Source organism: Eufriesea mexicana, unplaced genomic scaffold (genome assembly GCF_001483705.2).
Source record: "Eufriesea mexicana isolate 0111107269 unplaced genomic scaffold, ASM148370v2 scaffold1653, whole genome shotgun sequence".
In the NCBI taxonomy this organism is placed as follows: domain Eukaryota; kingdom Metazoa; phylum Arthropoda; class Insecta; order Hymenoptera; family Apidae; genus Eufriesea; species Eufriesea mexicana.
The window spans coordinates 650,965-672,886 of NW_016909884.1; the positions used below are offsets into that span (position 1 = coordinate 650,965).

Below are 21,922 nucleotides of genomic sequence, written 5' to 3' on the forward strand. Positions count from 1 at the left end.
ATATATATCTATCTATATTTTATAATGTATAAAAATAATAGAAAACTCTGGAAAAAATGATGTATGTATATAAAAATACATAATACTGTTATGTTGTTTGCTTATCCTCTTTTTTTTTTTTTAATTTCTTTTTTTATGTGATGGAGTAGCAATTTTTTAATTTTTTGTGTCAATACCTGTAACATTTTTTATATATTATGTTAATGTAATTTTTCTTACAATTTATATATTTTGTATTTATAGTTTTACTTTTCTTACATTTATATATATTTCATCTTTTCAATGATTTCTGATATATACTTTTTTCCCCATAAAAGTATCTTTCTTATTATTTTCACTTATAACAAGTTTGCTAATATCAATACTTTTCAATAAAATATCAATATTTTCTATGTTTAATCGTTCCAAATTCTTAGTAAGTTGTGAAACGGTTGTAGGTTTCCTTTTCCTTATTTTGTGTTTCTAACCGAGAAAATACAGAATATACATATAGTTATAATAAAATGTTTACACATTTGTATGAATATAATAACTAACAAAATTATTCCTTGTGCTTGAATGCCATGTATCTTTTTTCTGAAGGTTTTGTATTCTTTTCCGTTCAGCTATTTTAAATTCCTTTCTTTGAGATTTTGTACCTCCCATTAAACATCGTATAATATTTCTTTTCTCAGTGCTTTTCCAAGGTTCATATGTTGCTACATCTTCCTTTGGTATTAAAAAATTGATAATCATATGTAGTTATCCAAAATCAAGATAAGGTATTAAATATTTAATAACTAAAAACCTCTTCCCAATCTTTCATTATAGGAACAGATAAATTTTTAACTGTTTCCAAGGGTACTGATCCTAACTGAGGTGCTAATACAAAATTATATTGTTCTACATCATTTCCGCTACTTGCATGATTCAACACGTGGTTCTACAATTTTATTATTATTATTATCAAATATCTAGCTTTTTGCTAGTTTTACTTATTAATGCATCTTTTATACCTTAAAATATAACTTTTCCGTTATGCCATGTGCTTCGAATGGACATTGTACTTTTTCCGATGGATGATTTTTGTGGCATCGTGTTAAATGATTAAATAATTCACTTTTGTGAATTCTATGTGCTTTATCATATGGACACGTTACTATCAAATCTAACATTGACATGTTTATATTCTAAATTAATTTATAATTATTTAGTATTATAAAATAACATAAGCTTCTATACTTTGCGTGTGAACATTGGCACATGTTCAAGGCATAAAACTATATCACGTGTTTTCTCATATATTATAAGCGGTTTAAAGTATTTAGACAGGATTTCCGGTAAATGAATATCGATCTCATTCATAAAAAATATAAAGCATACGCGATTTAAAAATGTGAATATGAAAATTAAAAATAGCGACAATTTTTTAAATTACTTTTTATACAAAAAATTATAACTCTAATATTTCCATAGCATCATTAATAGTTAACCAGTACGCTAACCCATGCTATAAATTCAAAATTTCAAGTTTTGAATATTCTATATTAATTTTGTAAATAGCGCATTTTTTCCATGTATGCATAACTTCTTTTTAATTTTTATAATACTGTATTATTAAAGTAATATCATTATAATATTAAAATAAAGAAATGGTTCTTTAAATTATTTTCATTTAAAAATTCACTTTTACTTCTTTAATTAAAAAAGGTATCTATTTTACCACTGAAATATGTTAACAATGAAAGATCTATACATAGATTAAAATTATAAGCTTTTTCTGCAATAAGAATGCTTATCCATACTCTATTAAAGAGGATATGACAATTCACATATAAATGATATGAAATAGTGTGTATCCGAATAATTTTCAATAAAAGCTATCAACATCTTATTGCGGTTATTTTTTCTTCTAAAACATACAGATGGATATAATATCTGAATAAAAACTTTTGTATAGTTCGAGTTTGAAACAGCATATCTATAGTTAAACAACCTTGCACGTACACGTAATACATCGAAAACTATTTATAAGTGAAACACCGTCATCGTATTATTGCCCGAAATAAGTTGCTCGACGCAAACATGGTATTACGATTATAAATATCATTTATACGATTCATCTTATTTCAATTTTTTAATAAAGGAAGAAAATAATATAATGCTTCCATGAAAAATTGTCTACTTCGGTTTGATATTAGATTCGCACGAACACTTCCATTAGATAGGGTAAGGTTGGTATAAGTTAATAGTTTTTAATAATTAAAAATTCTAATATTTGTAAAGTATTTACATCATATTTTTAAGGAACAAAATCTTCTTATACTTTTATTATTACAAAAGAAATATCATTTGTAAATATAATAGCCTAATAATCAAATACAATGTAAATATGTATACGCTATGTTTTATGATTTTTAATTTGTAAGTTTCGCTTTCGTATTTGCACATGTCTATTGAGGATATAATAATCGAAGTGTTAGCAGAGAGGTGGAAAGCCGACGAGACGGACTGACAAATATATCAGTCTTATCCCACAGTGTTAGTCTACTGGAGACAACGGATGATCAGTCATGGGAATTTATATTATGTGAACACTATATCTGGTTGATACCCTTTGCGTGTTTTATTTTAAAGCGAACTCCATGTGTTTAGAATTACTACCATTTTCATAGTTCTCCAATCAATAACAACTACTTCGCAACAGTGTTTTACCTAAAACATCGCCCCTTTCCTATTTAGTAATTTTTGAATATATTTAATATCAATAAATAATGTTTCCTGTTTAACAAAAAGTGATGGTCTATTTTTTAACAGTTTGTTTAGAAAATTAAATTAAATACGTTATCATTTGATACTGTGCGAAATACTGCGCGAGAAAACTGTTCCAAAGTATGACTGTTGCTTGTTGTTGAATTATTTCAAAGTGTGTTCAAGATTGTCAATATGCAACGGGTTCTTAGCTTTCAAATGGCTCGTGGACTAAGCGAGTCCAGCGAGTTTGTGACTAAACGTATGTGTTTTTCCTTGATATTTTGTGTCGGCTTCCTTTCTTTATTGTGTGGATTTTTACTCGGCCGCTTTGAAACGCAAAGGGCTATAGAGATTCGTGCAGAAAAGAAACGTCTTGAATTAGCAGGAAATGGTTTGGAGAATACCGAGTATCTCCAACGTTTGGTGCTCGAGCAATTAGAAAGAGCGCCTCTTGATCCTGATTTCGAAGTGTACGTTTATTTTGTATTTTTGACCTTAAACTACAACTTTCGTATTATTTTCGAATATTTATAAAATAGGAAATGGGACACTTTAAATTTAAAAGAAGATGATATACGTCAAGTAAAAACTATTCTATCGAATTTATCACTTATTGAAAAAGTTGTCGAACACCGATCGTATATCGTGGCAACCACACGAGGGTTTAGAGAATTCGGTAAGTTAAGTATTGTAGATCAGTTTTCACATAAAGCATGTTGTTTTACTTACTATTAAATATTCAGATAGGTACGTAGTTTTATCGGCCAGCGGCGAAGGTGTCGGTGTCGCTTTAGAATTGGCAAAAATTTTCAATCAAATCCAAGAAGAATACAGGTGGAAACCTCGTAGATCTCTTATCTTTTGTTTATTTTCGGGATCCTCAAATCCTTGTCCAGAAATATTATCCAATTTTATATCTCACAAAGTTGTAGCTTATATTGTAGTACATCATCAAGCTTTACAAGGTTTGTTATCATAAGAAAATTGAAAGTTATTAATTTTGAATACATTTTAATTATTTGCAGGTAAAGGTCACTTTATTGTATCTGGATCAGACATAGTACAATCTATGGTTTTAGAATCTGCTAGTACTATAAAAAATTGGTTTTCTTATAACAATCAGTTATTATCTTTGAACAATACATTTTATAATCTTACAACTTCCCGGCTACCTTTAGACATACCTCATGCAGTATTGTCTTTTATGGTAAACAATAACAATAAGTATAAATAACTATATAACAAACAATTATCATCACATTTTTTTTTTACATATTTTTAGAATAATAATATTTCATATAATGAGAATCATCATGAAAGAGAATTACGTAAAATAATTTTAGCACAAATACTTGGTCAAACTATTTGGAGATTTTCTGAATGTTTAATAATAAAATGGTATCCAAAATATTTCAATGAAACTGCCTTTAAAGTATTAGAATCTATAAACAGTACTGAATTGCTGGAAGTTAAAGGTAAGAAATATATAAGTATTTTATGCTTTATGATATTAAATAAGTTTATATATTTTTTTTCTCTTATTTAGGAAAATTACAAGAAATCTTGGGTAAATTATTAATTAAAATTAATACTTCAAATGAGAAAATTGATACAATTGACAACATCAAGTATGCAATTTTTACAAGTTATTACATAAAATTTACATGTTACAATGTTTTGAACATATGAAATCTATTCTTTTCTGTTACAGTACTCTTGATACAAGAATACTGAATGATTTCCAGATGAATTTGGATAGAATTCTTCTTTGTCCTGACAAGGAACAACAGTCTAAAACTGACTGGATAGAGCTTTTTAGATTAACACGCAAGCCTTTTAATATAATTTTAAAGCGCATTAATGAGATGGTAAAGTGCTATGATAATGCTATACAACTCTTACAAGATCGATAGAGGAAATATAAAAAGTACAAAAGCTTAGATGTAAAATTGTCTTTTGAAGTGACTGTGGTAATATTCAGTAATTACCACTAATATTTTTTCACACTTTTACTTAGCTTCATTTTTGACACTTAGCTTAATTTTTTATCTAGGAGTTCCTATTTTTCATTTGCATACTATTATAAAATATACAGACACGTACATTTATACACATAGAAGTACAAAATGTGAATTACTTTGCCTGTGATAAATTAGATCGATTCAAATATTGTATAATTTAAATTAATGTATGTTTCCCATGCCATATATTAGCTCCCTTTCAAATTGTGATGCGTCAAGTGTTCCTTCAATAGCTTTACAGTCTGGATTAAATACAGAATAGGCACTAAGTTCACCTGGTTTCTTTGGTCTAGATCGAGTATTCAGCCAAATAAATATTAATGTAGATAAAATAAAATATACTGCTCCAAATTCAAATTCAATTGCAATAATATATAAGGTGACCCATAGAAGAAAGTATAATAGATATGCTATTATTCTTAGCATTGTACATTGTGATTGGTTGACACTATCATCAGAACAAGTACTTTCCATATCCTGGTCATCCTGGAACTCTTTAGTTCTTAATCATATTGATCTATTGTATACATTTTGTAATAAATATTATTTTGATTATTTCTTATGAAATAAGTGTATGTATTGCATTACAGTACTTATTCAATGTTAATGATGTAAAACTATCACAGTAATATAAAAAAATGCCGTACATGTCATGCGTGACATAACCTTACCTTCACATCGTTCAATGGCGTTACCACTGAAGAATCTTCAGCTGATTTATTTCTACTCCACGGTAAGACAGATTGTATCATATTCTTAACTGATTCTGACATTTCTTCTCTGTATTTCTGGCGTCTATATGTGTTAAGTCTATTTTTTATATTATCTCCAACCATACTGTATGCGAATATCGAGTGTTAAACAAAGTTATCATTAAGTACGTTGCGTTATATTCATTCGCGATTCAGTTTACAATATAATAACCATTTCGTAAAAGGATTGGTCAATTATTATAGTTGCATTATTTATACACTATGTTATTGGTCCACATATATATTATAGGTTCCTGTGGAATGTACAAATTGTTATTCACACGTGACCAAATTGTCCGAACGAAGTTTGTTTAATTCACATTTAAATAATTTATTCTCCATAGTAAAACAAACTAATATTATGTTAAACAACACAGTGTTATACGTCATATAGGTTAAAGAATATTTTTAATGAATTAGTATTGAAAATGGCTCAAGACAAACGTGCAACACAATCTGACTCTACGATTGACGTTAAATTACTGAATGGACTAGACACTCGATTACGTGTTGCTGTTGATTTTGGTGCTTCCTTCATCATTTCAGGGATTTTAGCTATCATATTTCGATCTATGATTGCTCCGATAGAAAGGATTAAATTGATTTTACAAACACAGGCGAGTAGTCGGCAAATAGGAATTCCGGAACGATCTGCTTATTCTGGCATTTTAAATGCACTTATTAGAATACCAAAGGAACAGGGATTATGGTCTCTGTGGCGCGGAAATGTTCTCAACATTTGCCGATATTTCCCAGCCCAAGCAATTAATTTTTCCTTCTACGATTTATATTACGAAATCTTCCAAAAAGTACGTTTGAAAAATTATTCATCCAAATTTTTTATTTATTCTTCTTTAATGTGCATAAACATTTAATAGTTTTACTCAGATGATTCAATCGAGGACAGTTTACAGTCATATCATTTTGCCATTTTTGACTGGTGGTGCAGTCGGTGTTACATCCTGTACTATCCTTTACCCTCTTAATTTCTGCAATACACGAATAACGGTAGATGTTGGTGATAATAAGATGATTAAGAGAGAATTCTACAGTCTGAACGACTGCTTGAGCAAGGTTTACAAAAGCGATGGTTACAGAGGCTTTTATCAAGGATTATCTCTTTCGGTTTGCGGACTATCCTTGTACAGGTTTAAAGTAATAATACTTAGCGTGGCAGGGGCAGTACGCGCTGGGCGAGACTTTTCTCACTAGAAGTTTTTACAATTTTAATGTAACAAAACAATATTTTAAGTTATTCAAAAAATGAAATATAGATAAATAACGGGATAATAAAGTTATTTTCTAACCTTATAGTGTGTTAATTTGGGTTACAAATTTATTACGAACTTTATAGATCCATCTACTTTGGTGCATATACAATTGGTAAAAGTACATACTTGAACAATTATGGGACGGATCCTCACAGAGTAAACGCACCATTCTTGGTATCTTTGGCCCTCGCTCAATTAGCATCTAGCATCGCGACAGTCATATCCTATCCCTTAGATACTGCGTCTAAACAGAAAATGCTTTGGAGCGGGCGTGGTCCGAAAAATTATGTATCAATTCGGCAAGTGGTCAGTAAAAAATTATAAAATAATTTTAATGAGAATTTTTATTTTATTTAATCAGTACGATTGATGAAATTATATTTCGTTAGATCAATAATATTATAGAAAAGGATGGTCCAGTCGGCTTCTACAGAGGCATCTCTGCTAATTTAATGACGGCTATTTGTGGGTCTTTTGTATTGGTTACGTATGACGTAATTAAGGGACGTTTCGACCAACTGATAGAGTCGAAGGTATTTCTTTTATAACTTATCGATAATTTTACACTGTTAATTCATAAAAAATATATCTTTTAGAATACTAAATCTGAGACTTGAAGATTGTTATCAAGATCGGACGTATAGTAAAGTACACGAAGATAAATTTGAGATCGTGCATTGTTGCATTGTATATATCTAAAAGAAGTCTTGTATTGTCTTCTTGTATAGATAAAATATACATTGCGAAAAAACTAAATAATTTAAAAAGTACATGTATTTTGTAAATTCTTTTGTACTCGTATGCATATTGGTTTATTACACAGCAGTTGAATATTTGATAATGCATATGCTTTTTACAAACAATAATACGGTCGGAGATAGCTGCAATTTGTAAAATATTATCAAGCTCGACCACAGTATTAGGTAAGAGGGCAATGAGGCACCAAGAATTTTTTATATTGAAGATCATAGTATGATGAAATTTATTTCTAATATGATGTCACCGAGGAAGCAATGTAATAGAAGAGCTAATCTATGATTGTATATTCTACCAGTTCTTTGTAAACTTTATAGTCGTGATCGTGAGATATGTATATTTTAAGATAATTGGTGCTCCGTGCCTTTTGCCTTACTCGCCGTCTCGCCGTATTACTCGCAGATTATATTGAAACGATCCGGTGATCACTTTCACAGCCTAAAGAAAGTATAAATTATTCTTAGCAGAGTTCTCGCAACGATAATGTCTCACTGTCCACGAGGGTCCATGTCAGAATCACTTATAGATATGTCTCACGCGAAGGATCACGTTGATAATCAGAAAACAAGAGGTATTGGAGATTTAAGAAACAACAGTTCTGGTCGTTTGGATACGGAGAATGTCACTGATAGCCATGTGCTCGTGCTTTATACCGGCGGTACCATTGGAATGATCAGAAATAGAGATGGAGGTAATATATGTGTAATATTTTCCTCCCCTATGAGGGATTAAAATTGGAATAACCTGGTAAAAATTATAGAAATAATTCAATTTATTATCTCGTTATAGTTCTCGTCCCTAAGGCAAATGCTTTCGTGAAAACCCTGCGCAATTATCCACATCTCCACGACAAACAATACGCTGAGGAACGATTCGGATCAATGGGACCACTAGTACTTCCGTAAGTGCAGGTATCTAATGTTTCGAATTGATTTAAAAGTCAGAGTAAATGAATAATTTTAATAAGTTTGTAATACTCTCTGACAAATGAATGATTATTAATTTTTAATAATTTCTTTTTAAAGGTTGTCTGCGAAAGACAATAAACGTGTTATTTATAAGATATTGGAGTATTCGCCACTGCGTGATTCATCTGATATGACAATAGACGATTGGATTCGTATCGCTAAAGATATTAAGGTGAAATTTTTCTGTTGTGCTATAAATACTACGGAGTTCTTAATTCTATTTAATCAAGTGTGTGTGTGTGTGTTCATAAAACTTGCCTCAGGAATGTATGCAAATGAGTGAGAAGCACACAAATACATTTAAATGAAGTTAGAAAGTTTTTCTCTTGATATTAGATTCATTGAATTCTTTTAAATATCGTTATTGTCTTTTAAGTGTAGAGAAAAAACTTTACATTTAATATAATTTTTTGTTTTAGCAATCTTACGAGCATTTCGACGGATTCGTAGTTCTACATGGAACGGACACTTTGAGCTACACAGCATCTGCTCTATCTTTCATGCTTGAATCTCTCGGCAAGATAGTCATTTTAACCGGCTCTCAAATCTCAATTTTCGACAGTAGAAGTGACGGTCTGGACAACTTCCTGTCGTCTCTAATAATAGCAGCGAATTATAATATACCAGAAGTATGCGTGTATTTTGGTACGAAGTTGATGAGAGGAAATCGTACTTGTAAAATATCGACCATTTCATTTGACGCGTTTGATTCGCCGAATTTTCCAACCCTAGCTAAAACCAACATTAAGATAGAAGGTTAGCACTTGACCCAATTATGAAATACATTTTGCTTAATTGGTTGTAGTTTTATCTGTCTGGCGTAGAATGTTTGCTTCCATAGCCTATATTCTCAATTGTTAAACAGAATTTTAAATGCAATACATTAATAAAAATCAGTGAGGAAGTAGCAATTCGATAATTTTACCAGAAATAGGTATATTATCATATATTATCATACGTGATGCATATAAATATAGTTTAGGAATATGTTTAGTATACCTTTTATAACCTTTTATAAATATCAGCCTAATGTGTACATATATTATAGTAGATTATCGAGCAATATTTCGATCGTGTACATTGGAAAAGTTTCACGTACATGCAAACTTGAACAGGAATGTTGGATTGCTTCGAATATTTCCGAGTATAACCACACACTTGGTAAGAGCATGTTTACAACCCCCGATCGAGGGTGTTGTGTTGCAGACCTACGGTATAGGAAACGTTCCCACAAATCGGCATGATATAATGCAAGAACTGCACGCAGCTACGAAACGTGGAATTATTATTGTCAACATTACGCAATGTTCGGCAGGCTACGTTTCAAATGCATATGAATCTGGAAAGTTGCTCCAGGAAGTTGGTACGTATATAATTAAAATTATTTATGAAATGTGAAATTTGAAATTCAAGATTCGAATTCGAAATTAACATTTAAAAATAAGAACTTTGTAATTTGCAGGTGTAATATCAGGTTTCGATATGACACCGGAAGCTGCACTGACTAAACTTTCCTACGTATTATCAAAGGAAGAATGGGATGCACAAACGAAAATCGAAATGATGCAAATAAATCTACGCGGGGAATTAACCGCTGGCCGACCTCCTTATCTTGAAGATCTAGATCTTGTGGAGGCAGTTGCAAGATCTTTGAGAATTTCTTCATCGACAGAGCGTCAAGAACTGGGATCGATTCTCTTCCCTGCAATGTTGAATACCGCCGTGAAAAATCGTGACGTAATGAAACTTGAAGCATTAAAAAGATATGTACGTATATATATCATTGGGGCATCTTCATCGTGAAAACTTTTTTCTCGATATTAGCACATGCTTTTATTTTAGGGTGCAAACATTTCCCAGCAAAATGCAGATGGTCGAACGGCTTTACATATTGCTTGCTGCGAAGGTGATGTTAATATCGTTTGTAATCTTTTAAGAATGGGTGCAAACGTTCATATCAAGGATCGATTTAATCGTACACCTCTTAGCGATGCGATAGAATTCGATCATCACGAGGTATAACATCACTCCGTTGGTATAACAAACGTTACATTTCATAGTAAGCTTTAAAATAATTAAAGGAATTTTTTATTCTACTTTTTCAGATCATTAAGATACTGATCCAGAGTGGTGCACATTTACATGGACGCGGTTACATAATAGGCGAGAAAATATGTGCTGCAGCGGCCGTTGGAAATATGAAGCGTTTAAAGTCATATGAGTTGGCAAACGCGGACTTTTCACAGAAAGATTTTTCTGGAAGAACACCTCTGCATTTCGCCGCGCTGCACGGTAAAATACAAGCTATTAAGTTCTTGTTGGAGCACAATGTAGACACGAAGACTTTGGATAAAACGCATCAATCACCGTACGATCTCGCCAAAGTATCAGGTTATACGGAAGCAGTAACGCTGCTGTCATGACTCGATCCATCGAATACACTAGTTAAAACTACGAGATGAAAGTGAAATAAAGTAAAACAATGCAGACACTAGTTGTTATGCAGCTACAAACGCGTAATTCTAAATCAAAAAATACATTGAGATACAAATAAACGACAAGATGAAAGTAAAATAAAGTAAAACAATGCAAACACTGCTTGTTATGTAGCTACATTCGCATAATTCTAAACCAAAAAATACATTGGGATACAAATAAGATGAATATTTATTTTAGACACAATAATGTGAAATGTTTGGTTATTTGTGTGTTGTATTTGCGTTCTAGCTCAAATAATATATAACAATGGTTTTCATATTTTAATGATTGCGAATACGACGAACCACGTAAATACGTTAATTTATCGTAGGAGCGCTATTAAATATTTCACACAATAGCTAACGAAAAGTGAAAGTCTAAAGTGACGGTGATTATGTCTAGATCACGCAGCAGTGCACGTGAAGATATTTCATACCGCGCGAGTTAAGATAATAACGTATTTCCTTGAGCATAGTAAGTTACGAGTTTAAGGTGTGAAGAACCGACCAGTAATTTCTTACATTTTGTACAAAAACATTCTTTGTATTTATATAGTAGTGAAATATACATCACATTTCACACTATCCCGAATTCATTCATTATAGTTTTCAGGAACTGCGGCGTTATTGAGCAATCCTTGTAAATATAAGCACAATCATGGTCTCCTTTCCGTCCGGTAAGCACAGCATCTTGGATGATCGTGCCATTTGTGACGTCTTTGAACCATCTATGACTGTATCCAATTCAACGAAACATTAAGCCATCCTCATTGGATTAAATACTTTATTTTTGTTTCTAACTTTTACCTCGATAATCCATCGATTATCTTGTCAGCACTTGTCGGATTTTCCGACTGCGTGGCCACTGATACAATCGAGCAAACGACACGTTGCATGCACGGTGCCACATAATTATTGCCAAAAATCATTTCGTTGATAGTATCTCCCATTTGCAGCCATTGCTCATTGTCCATCGACCCTAAAATTACACAAACAAAGAAGAAATAATAAAAAGAACATTAATGAATACAATATTTTAGATACATTTACTCACGATAATTATACTGTGGATGCGTTTTCGAGAATAATGGTGTAACCACGCTAAAGAGAGTGGTTATTAATCCAACGACTCCAAGAGCTTTTGTATTAACGTTCAGCCATGGCGACACTTCACCGTTCTCCCCTATCTTGTGCTCCAGAGGAATCGAAATGAAGGGAATAGTTACAGACCAATCAATCTGTAACAGTCGTGAGAAATAGGAATACGTACGATAAAAATAATCCACTTAAATTAAATAGAAATTAAAGATTGTTTATCGAAACTTACGTCTAACTTTTCTTGTTCCGTATTGAAGGAGATCAAGCCACCGCCTGGATATTTTCCATATGCTTTACCGTGACCCCTCGAAGCTTTTGTTTTCCCGTTGCTGCTGTCTTTCGATTCGGAACAGTGCAGCAGAAGACATATCAACAACGTCACTGTAGATTTAAACGAGTCTCTCATTTTTACTCTTCCGACGAAGACAGTGGCAAGGACTGGTCCCGCTACGAGCAATTAGAGCAGATTACTCGCTATTCAGGATTTTCTTTATACTTGAATCTTATACTTAAATCGACCAATTGAAGCGAGCACAGAGGTACGTGTGACGAATCCTTGATTCCTGCCAGCAGTTTTTGTACAGGAGACAGCCCACCCTCGTCAAGTAGGAAATTCTATTTTCACGAGCAGAATTAACGAACCTAAAAGAGAGCTCTGGTTAAATTACTGTCACGAAACGAGCCATAGCTGTTATGCCGGTCATCGTCACGCCTAATTCCGCAAATTCGCGCACAGAATTCCACGTTTCGTAATTACGCTCGCGTTTCATTATTTTCACCAAAAGTGGCCTCGCGCGAAGATTTCTTATATTTGGCAAGACCCGATGAGATTTAGCAAGATTCCACGATCGAATGCATATGAAATCCATTTGACTGAGAAATTTATTTTTAACAAGATTCTAATTTAAAAAAAAAAAGAAGAAGAAGAAAGGAAGAGAAGGAAATGGTAGGACAATTGAGATTGGAGAGTCGAGGGACACAGGATAATTTTGAATTTATGTGTGCATTCATATGTGAGGTTTGTTAGTGTATGCTTACGAGCCTCGACTTTCGTGAATTTTCCAGAGCAACCTGCAGAACGAATTCCTCGTCTCAAACTCAGGTAGACGGCTTATTCGTGAAACGTATACCGGTTTCTGCAGCCTTTCGCAGGCAAAATATCGCGAGATATTCTTACTTGCCACACTTTGTCTGCGAAAATTCAAGATCGATGCTGGATCACTGCAACTGTCGACCTGTAACATAATACTGTCACGAATTTCATTTAACAAGGATACTGTAAAGAAGTTAATTCGTCTCTTGTTGTATCAACATCGTATGTCTTCTGTGAACGCTAAAAGAGATGCAGAAAAATCGATTGTACTTGTATCAGAAGGAAAATGGAGAAGACAAGTGGCCAAAGCGATAACGTTGAATGCAGAATTCTTAATTAAAAATTTAACACGTTGACTGCCATGCATGTTTCATATGATACGCTCAGGCCACGATAAAATTTCTATTGTTCTTAGGATATAATGAATTATTAAGAAATATGGTGAAAAAAGAAGAAAAAATAGCGCAATTTTTGATTTCGCAATCTTCTCTGTTCATTTATATTCTTTAAATTTTCGGAAAGCAGACAAGCGTCGGTCACTGGTGGCCTCCGTGGCAATCAACGTGTAAGATATGATCACTATAATAGGTTTAGAGTTCATTTTCTTCACTTGGAAGGCAAATCTCCTTAAGTGGCATAGCGTTGAGACCAATTACTTTATTCAAATGATACTTAGTTTAAAATCTCATTATAAGCGTAGTCCTTTGACAAATTTTATGCTCGTCTAATTCTGTCCCGTGTAATTACCAATAATCCTTTCTTATCTCCTAAAAGTGGAGATTAGGGTTGTCATAAAATTGATTAGGTGCCCCTCGACATCTGTAAAAATTTAAGCAGTTGTACATGGAAACCGTGTTACAAGAATATCGTATTGTAAAAGAATTTATTTTTGCACCAGACTGTATGTCCACCATGTTTATCCTGTTGTAAGAGGATTGAATTATTATGTACAGATTGTCTACGTATCGTCTGTAATAGCACAGTGTTTTACAACACAGCGACAAGTAACCGCTTGTTTCTTACAAAGCGTAATCTTCATGCGTTTAGGAAGAGATGGACGAATTAGCAGATCCTTATCGATCTTGCGAAAGATAAATTATTTCGGGCTGGTCGACAATGCCGTAGCGAGTGATTCGTAGCGACAGTTTACCCGTTGCTTCTTCAGAAGAGGCCAGAGTCACGGACCGTGATAGCGTCCCATGGAAATCTAACAATGAAAGCGAAACCACTGGTTCCAATTATGTCCATGGTTTGTCATGTCGTGACGATTCGGAGTAGGTGCATGACTATATATGCCAGGAACAATGTCGGTGTCCTCCAGTTTCTTCAAGACCAAACCATACGACACGAAGTACTGGCCTGTCTTTTCCGTTTCACAGAGGTATCAGCTTCACTACAACAAAAGCAGATTCATGGAAGACAACGTTTTAATCCATTTCCCAAATTTTCGTTTCCACAGATGCCGAGCAAAATCCGAAATCTTATCCTCTTTCTATTTTCTTCTGTGGCTATCGCGGAAGGCAACCCGAAGTTTGACGATGGAGGGTAAGATCCTTCTTGAGAACTGATTGGTAATTGTAACAGAGAGAATTTCGAGATTAATTTTGAATCTTCTTTCTCCACGAGCAAATCACGAAGACATGTCATGACCAAGCTTAATCAATCGCGAATAGGTTTATACCGAGTTCCATGATTTACATGGAAAAGAACGCGAAGTCCCAAGACCAGCTAGCTATGCCTTCTCAAGCAGAACTGCGCAGTGAGACATCCACGAGACGGGGTGATTTGGACAACAACGATATCACGGATCGCAACCAAGAACCACGGTTTAGTTTCACGAATCTTGGTAGCACAGGAAGCGTAAGTCATCCTAAAAGTAAAATCTTCCCATGAAACATTCTTCGATAATCGAGTAATGCAAATTGGATCCAGGGCTATGGGGTGTCGACGTATGCTCCAGCGAAGATAGACCTAGGTGGCCTGTTCCTGGGCGCCATTATAGGGATAGGGTCCATTCTCATCATTCCCAAGTTGCTCTACGTCCTTTCTGGAACTTACGGACATTACGCAAGAAGTAAGTTACTTTGTGATTTATTTTCGCAATGGGAAATGATCGAGTCGAGCATTATCATAGCGTCGAATCTTTAATTCTAGGTGAAGAGAGCGGTTTCACCCAGATCATGACAAAAATGGACGACGTGCTGGCACGTCACGGCATCGACACGACATCCTGTATGCAGCGAGCAGTGTGCACCTATTCGCAGCAAGCCTCGTCGTCCGTAAAAGAGGCTAATAAGTTGGACGACGATGAGAAGCTCTCGTCGTTTGATCGAGTGATCGATACGATCACGACGAATCAAATATTCCGTACTGCCATGCAAGGCACCGCGATACAGGAGGCCGTGGAAGCAGGAAGGGCCGGTCGAACTTGTTCCCGGATTTATCCACAGTGTGGATTTTCCATGGAAACTATGCTGTCCCTGTTATCCAACGTAATCTCTGCAGTCGCTGCGGTTAACACAGGGACCACAGCGACCACGGGAACTGGGACTTTGTAATTGTTAGGGTTCGAAGTTTCTGATAACGCAGCAGAATAGTCCGACTCGGTTTCCCGACAATGAAACCCGATGGTTTCCCGGAAACGTACACTTTTTAGATAAAGTAAAAGGAATGAGAACGTAGCATACATTATCGCCATATGACAAAACGAGTTATAAACGTGCTTGTACTCGTATGGTTCGCTTAATCGAATGTGATCGGTTTTCCGGGGAGTAATGTAAAATTTAGTCGTAAGTTAAGTACTTGCAGGTAGCTAGAATTAAAAAGAGCAGATTGAAACAATTTCTTTTCACGTTTATTTGATCTTGTACACGTGCGAACCAAGGAAAGTGAAATTGTTCCCGTGTAATGCGACGGAGTCGTTGGTTCGCGCAGTTCAGCGTGTAACGCGACAACTTTCTTTCAACGTAGACATTTGTTGTTTACACAATCTTCGTGTAAGGCAAACAGAACCGTATAAAATTACACGGCGTAACGATTCGTTATTTTTCAATATGAACACAGCGTACATTGCGCACTGTTCTGAATCTTCTACGACCCTCGATGTAGATACAATAATGTTTCAGAGCGTATACAAATATATAATTTTTTCATTAATGTATGAGTCGCGTGCGAGGTTTTAATTCCTAAGAGAAGTAAAACGAACTCTCTAAAATTAATGTCGAATATCGATATTGAATGGTCGATATTCGAATTGGAACTTAAGCCCCAAGATATTTCTTGAGGGATTTATGGTTAACAATAGATCACTATGATACATACGCGTTAGTAAAATGTAATCTTCGCTTTTACAGGAAAAATATTGAACTCTGTTATATTCTATGTATGTATTTCTGTGTTCGTATTCTAGAATTTCTTTGGTCCTTAGCAAAATACTTAAATATCCGTTAAACGTATTATTAAGCAGTGTAATTTAGTTAACGTTAATAAATTTAACAAACGTAAGCAATCAAGCATAATGCCATTCGAGTGATCCTATCCCGAGAGAAATATATCTTAATTGGTGAGATGAAAATATGTTTCAGGCTATCTAATTATGAAAATACAACCATAAACAACCTTGAAGTAATTAATACTGTCAATCCAGATTGCTCTATAACATGCATTTAACTGCTGAACAATTATCTATTTTATAAACTTTAGTCGACTTTTACAAGAATAAGATCTCTGATAATTACAATATACGTTCGATGTACCGTCATCTACGAGCACCGTCGATTACTATGAATATTTTTGTACCTGTTTCTTCATTGAATTGGCAACGAGACTTTTTTCCTAGATAATAACACTTTTCAATAACTTTCACTTTGTAGAAGAAGTACGACAACATGTTTACATAACAATCATTTCATATACTGTCGCTTTGGTAAAAGTAGTATGGCTCCTATAGCAACACACACGTGCCACAAACTGTGCACGATATAATAATTCCTTCTCGTCTGTAGGAACGCATAACAGACAAGGCCGAGGGAGACTAGAAGAAGACCAGCCGGAAAATAAATGCTTCTGTGAACATAAATAAAGTTTACTTTATACGACACCGATATATCGATCGGAGTTTATAAATTCCTGAAAATTATAATTACCTATAAGGACGCGATGGATAACGGACCGTGCCCCTCCTTTTACATCTCATGCCCCAGGACAGGCCGATCAATGCTGAGCCTGTCATAGCTGGCAGAAGAAACACCCAGAGGGCTGTACGATCCATTTCGGCACTCATAGCCAAGATAACAGCTCCAGTTATTTGACAAAAAGCAGTGAGTTTTGGTCCAAACGAGGCCATCGCCACTAACGTTACCCAAATGGACAGAAGAGCGTTGAAGAAATCACAGAATTGTAACACGCTCAATCTCATAATGCATATGCTGTACACATCTTCCCCAGCTTCACAGGCATGATAGAACGTTGAGAAAAACATCACGGCAGCATAAACTATTGCTTCCGTGAAATATTCTCGACGCACTGCTACATAAACGGAACCGATAAACGCCAAGTTGCTGAATGTTAGCAATAATACACGGATAATTATGTCGCTGTTGCTGAGAACGTAAGTATCATCCGCACAATCAAAACCTCGATAAGCGCCAGAACAATGACATGCGGCGAACACGAAACCGCCGCTCATGTAATGCATACACTTGCCACGAGAATTACAGCGACCTTCGATGCATGGTAACGAAGAGATACGGCTTTCTATTCTGGTGTCACAAGGGCTCATACAGTTACAGTCATCACAGGCGGTCCCGTTCAAACAAGTTGTGGTGCAGTGGCAGTTTTCCTCCACGCAGAACGCTTTCAGACTTATGTGCCAGATTCCTGGTTCCGGGAAAGGAATGTGAATAGTGGCTGGTCCTGTGGAGTTCACATAAATATCCGCGGCCGTCGTGTTTTCCATGCGAGTGCAACCCCCACCGGCAGTGATATTCGAGTAATAACCTATTGAAACAGGATTGGCATAAAGAACGGTATCTTTTAGTAGTTAGTTTACAATTGCTCACCTAACGAAATGCATGCAACTACGACGATATTTTTCTTCTCTTTGTCTTTCGCATCAACTAGTTTCAACCCTAAAGTCAATGTTCCACCGACGTCGTACACTCTACCGATTTCGAAACTGAGGACGGACAAGGTGTCTGAGGTTAGATTGAACGCCGATGGCTTTGTACCGTTTCCTCGCAGATGCTCATAATCGAACAGAAAAAAATCGGGCAAGGACTTTCTCATCAAATCTACCGACTTCACCTGACCTGGTTCATAGGTAGGAGAACTGTCGACCAGTTGCAAAGACATGTTTGTGGACTCTCCGGAAAGTAACCGAAGGACAACGTAGTGATACGCGTCCGAATAGGGCTTGAAAAATACGGTGGCGTTTGTAGTGTTCACTATCATCCCTGCCAACTGATCCTCTGCAGTCACGTGAACAGCGACTTCGCATTCCTCGCCGCAAGACGATTTTAACGACAAGCTGGAGTCCACAAATTCATCGGGAATTAATAACTGCATCACAGCCGAGTCCGCGCTTTCGTTCATATGCACCTCGTATTTCAATTTCGGATCCATTGGCGAAACTACAGAGGCAGACTCTAGGAGTAATTCTGCATCCAGTACGGTATCACACGATGCTCCAAGTCCTGAAAATAGAAGTACACATTTACCACCTGTTACTATCGCAATATCAATTGACCTATCATTTTTATTTGCCCTTAATAATCAACCTTGTTGCGTGATCTTCCCGTTATCAGGGTCGCTCCAAGATCGAAATGCAATGGCATACCAATCGCCTGGCGAGGGTGCACTGATTTTTATCATGTATTCGTCTCCGTTACTCTTCATATTCAGAGGATAATATCGTCGTCTTCCTTTCATGAGTTTCGCCGCAATCTTCGATCCATCCGGCCGGACAAACGGCAGGCTACCGGACTTCAAAAACACGGAAACATTCCGAGCCGAGCATTTACCTATTCCTCCAGTTTTTTCTTCTTTTACAGTGAACCTGAAAATATACGTGTCATAATTTACGCGTTAAACAGGATAACCACGGAAACTCGATTCTTTATTAAATTTCGTTGAAAGTTTACTTGAATCCTGCAGCGACTGTGCAATCCGGGACATTGAAATGGATTATGGAGATGTGACGATAAGCATAATAGTCGTCGAGAACGTTGTTGGGTCGATGGGCGACCCGTTCGAGTTTGCCGCACAGACCTTGTTGTATCGCGAAGATCCATGCCAACAAAATGACTAGTACGCTGTGTCGCATATTATAGATCCTGCGATTGGCCACATAACAAGCTACTTCTTCGACTAATCGGAGAGGATATTCTGGTTTAATAATCTGTACAGAAAAAGAGTATGTTTTTAAACAAAGGTCATCTAACTTTTAAATTACAAGAACAGATTAAGAAAAATTTCAATTCTGATTTCATATTATCGGTCTCGAGATAAGAGACCAGATAAGATTAACGCGATGCGTAATGTCGCGACGTAAATGAGGAAATATTCCAATTCGTTATGATTTGCAAGGAGGAAATTAAGTAAGTAACAAGAGCTACACCTTCGCGGCAGGCTTTTACGAGGCTCGTTTCAGGCGTCGAATAAGATTCGCGCGATATGCATGATACGCGTGACCAAGTAGGTCAAATTCCAATGCCAATTCCCGCGCTTCCTGTGCTTGCAAGATGCGAGAGCTTATTTGACTGCGTTTCCGTGCCGCGATATGGGGCAAGGATGCTGTTTCCTCGAAACTCACCAGTGAGAATTTTAATCTTCGATCCCAGCAACTTTTTAAAAATCTGACGGAAACAGATAATTTAAAAATTTTAATCAAAATAAATTCGTTATTAATCGAGAAAGAAATAGAATAGATTTATAAAATACTCGAAAAAAAAAATATATATATAAGTCAGTTTATTATAGAAATAAAATAAACATTTAGCAAATAATCTTAAGATTACAGTAATGAGTGGACGAATACGAACCTAATCTGGTGACCCACAAACCAATAGCAAAAGATTATCGGTCAAATTGTTCGATGATAGGAGAGAAATAAAAATGAAAAAATGTGGTTATTCGTCAGTTCCACAAACACGGAATACTTCGGCATAACTTGAAATAAATTAGTTAAGCATTGTGATAATCGAGCCATCTATTAAATAATGCATGAAAAATTGATTTCCTATAACACGACCGCTCACCAATTGAACTTTAATAGTTAATTGACGATTTATTCGCAAATTCGTTCTTGTAATGCATTCGTAGCACTTGTTAGTGAACACGTTACGATAAATGTAGAAATCAGTGTTCGATTCTGCACTGATAGTTTAAGAATCGTATGTCAATAAAAATCACTTAACATTTATTCACGTGTTCTTGAAAGTAATGGACGAAAAAGTATTAACCATTTGTTTAAATTGTGCAACAGTGAGATTAATTATCGTGTTTGTCGAATTTGGTTGATACATTATACTCGAGTGATTTAAATCTCTTAGAATAAATATAATCAACGAGTTTAAAATACGTCCGTAATATGAGAGGAATACAGCAATTTATATAGTGTCACGTGTTAACTTTGCTTGTCGTGTCAACACACCTACACATATGGTTTTGCACGTACACGTTTACATCTGATTAACGTCGTTACGCACGTTCGTAACGTTCCATATACAGGCAAGACAGATTACGTCTGAAAAAGTATTGAAACGATGCTCTTTACTAAACCAAGACAAATAAAGATCCGATTAACTTTGCTCGGCACAGCAACAAGTGTCTCTAAACAATGCTCATTTTAAATCTCCGTCGACAGATGACTTTGCCAGCCAATCCAAATTAGCGCGCGAATTTCATCAACTCTATGACTCTCTTCATCGTCGATCGAATATTTTCGACGACGTTAGTCGAACGGCGACCAAGTACGCGACTGGTCGATTAAATTTGGCACATATCACACAACACTGTTACGATAAAATTTTTGAATACATACATGATTCGGTTGCTTTTAATTTCGCGTAATATTTACAGTTTATTTTACTGATCTGGGAAAAAATAACACTCTCAAAGTCAAATGTAAAACTTCATTAGACGTAGTTGTTATATTTTTCTGGTGGCCGATCATGGATCAGATTAGTTGTGCAGTTTTGCACATACACGTAGGCGCGAGAATACATACCGGAAATTCGTAAGAACACGTGGTCACTTTGACAGCTATTCCTGATCTCACGTGAGAGTGCGTTCGTGGTCGCTGAACAGACTGAAAATCCCCGGGAGCTGTTTATTGATCGTTTACCGCCGAAAGATACGTGCTACGATTCACCGGTTAAATGCGTTTATAATAGGGGAACTTGGTGTGGATGATGATTCAGTGTATGCAGTGACTTGACGCTTTGAACTTACACTGGTAAGTAATCCCAAGAGATAAAGACAAAATTTGGAATGATCCAAGATTTCCCTTTAATTGAACGCTTAACAGAGAATTGAGTCGGTGTCGCGTTGTCAAGGCGCAGCTCCAACACGTGGGTCGATCAGCTGAGCGAACCACGCTCACTCAAAACCTTTTAAAGTGATCAGACATCGTGGGTGTTTATACAGCGTTTCTTTCCATCATTGTAGTAAATTCATATTTTATTTTTATATCGATATTTTATAGCTATTTTTTTTTATTAAAAAATATTTCTAAAATAATTGAGAATTTCATA

General features: G+C 35.3%; 8 protein-coding genes across 10 annotated transcripts; 4 read left to right on the top strand and 4 right to left on the bottom strand.

Moving 5' to 3' along the window:
- Positions 1–101: 101 nt before the first annotated feature.
- LOC108548793 (uncharacterized) lies at positions 102–853 on the bottom strand (the record flags this gene model as incomplete). Its single annotated transcript, XM_017901915.1, has 4 exons — positions 102–176; positions 301–462; positions 538–708; positions 788–853. Coding segments are annotated over 4 exons (474 nt in total), but the record flags the coding sequence as incomplete, so codon positions are not given.
- Positions 854–2,801: 1,948 nt separating this feature from the next.
- On the top strand, positions 2,802–4,676 carry LOC108548894 (uncharacterized). The gene is made up of 7 exons (XM_017902026.1): positions 2,802–3,203; positions 3,273–3,409; positions 3,477–3,698; positions 3,759–3,940; positions 4,016–4,208; positions 4,280–4,361; positions 4,445–4,676. Exons 1-7 carry the CDS (start codon positions 2,926–2,928, stop codon positions 4,644–4,646), a joined length of 1,296 nt encoding a protein of 431 aa, XP_017757515.1. The 5' UTR covers positions 2,802–2,925; the 3' UTR covers positions 4,647–4,676.
- Positions 4,677–4,740: 64 nt separating this feature from the next.
- Saysd1 (SAYSVFN motif domain containing 1) lies at positions 4,741–5,764 on the bottom strand. The gene is made up of 2 exons (XM_017902022.1): positions 5,426–5,764; positions 4,741–5,240 (listed from the first exon to the last, which is right to left on the bottom strand). The coding sequence occupies exons 1-2, from the start codon at positions 5,588–5,590 to the stop codon at positions 4,917–4,919; spliced, it is 489 nt and encodes a 162-aa protein (XP_017757511.1). The 5' UTR covers positions 5,591–5,764; the 3' UTR covers positions 4,741–4,916.
- A 170-nt stretch (positions 5,765–5,934) lies between these two features.
- LOC108548794 (ADP/ATP translocase 3) lies at positions 5,935–7,394 on the top strand. The gene is made up of 5 exons (XM_017901916.1): positions 5,935–6,315; positions 6,395–6,699; positions 6,861–7,083; positions 7,167–7,310; positions 7,374–7,394. Exons 1-5 carry the CDS (start codon positions 5,935–5,937, stop codon positions 7,392–7,394), a joined length of 1,074 nt encoding a protein of 357 aa, XP_017757405.1.
- Positions 7,395–7,760: 366 nt separating this feature from the next.
- Positions 7,761–11,054, top strand: LOC108548846 (L-asparaginase). The gene is made up of 8 exons (XM_017901970.1): positions 7,761–8,224; positions 8,323–8,434; positions 8,559–8,673; positions 8,921–9,257; positions 9,550–9,864; positions 9,964–10,268; positions 10,344–10,517; positions 10,607–11,054. Exons 1-8 carry the CDS (start codon positions 8,017–8,019, stop codon positions 10,922–10,924), a joined length of 1,884 nt encoding a protein of 627 aa, XP_017757459.1. The 5' UTR covers positions 7,761–8,016; the 3' UTR covers positions 10,925–11,054.
- Positions 11,055–11,201: 147 nt separating this feature from the next.
- On the bottom strand, positions 11,202–12,664 carry LOC108548918 (uncharacterized). Its single transcript, XM_017902055.1, has 4 exons — positions 12,306–12,664; positions 12,033–12,216; positions 11,786–11,957; positions 11,202–11,712 (listed from the first exon to the last, which is right to left on the bottom strand). The coding sequence occupies exons 1-4, from the start codon at positions 12,480–12,482 to the stop codon at positions 11,556–11,558; spliced, it is 690 nt and encodes a 229-aa protein (XP_017757544.1). The 5' UTR covers positions 12,483–12,664; the 3' UTR covers positions 11,202–11,555.
- A 1,787-nt stretch (positions 12,665–14,451) lies between these two features.
- Positions 14,452–15,976, top strand: LOC108548796 (uncharacterized). The gene is made up of 5 exons (XM_017901917.1): positions 14,452–14,550; positions 14,629–14,714; positions 14,843–15,029; positions 15,102–15,243; positions 15,324–15,976. The coding sequence occupies exons 1-5, from the start codon at positions 14,452–14,454 to the stop codon at positions 15,725–15,727; spliced, it is 918 nt and encodes a 305-aa protein (XP_017757406.1). The 3' UTR covers positions 15,728–15,976.
- A 32-nt stretch (positions 15,977–16,008) lies between these two features.
- LOC108548953 (transmembrane protein 8B) lies at positions 16,009–21,760 on the bottom strand. Of its 3 annotated transcripts, none has more exons than XM_017902108.1 (7): positions 21,397–21,760; positions 19,786–20,023; positions 19,310–19,566; positions 18,947–19,224; positions 18,230–18,862; positions 17,315–18,167; positions 16,009–17,234 (listed from the first exon to the last, which is right to left on the bottom strand). In XM_017902108.1, the coding sequence occupies exons 3-7, from the start codon at positions 19,489–19,491 to the stop codon at positions 17,072–17,074; spliced, it is 2,109 nt and encodes a 702-aa protein (XP_017757597.1). In that variant the 5' UTR covers positions 19,492–19,566; positions 19,786–20,023; positions 21,397–21,760; the 3' UTR covers positions 16,009–17,071. The 3 variants fall into 3 exon arrangements, with proteins under 3 accessions (XP_017757597.1, XP_017757596.1, XP_017757598.1); XM_017902107.1 differs by lacking the exon at positions 21,397–21,760 and adding an exon at positions 20,210–20,532; XM_017902109.1 differs by lacking the exon at positions 19,786–20,023.
- Between the last annotated feature and the right edge of the window lie 162 nt (positions 21,761–21,922).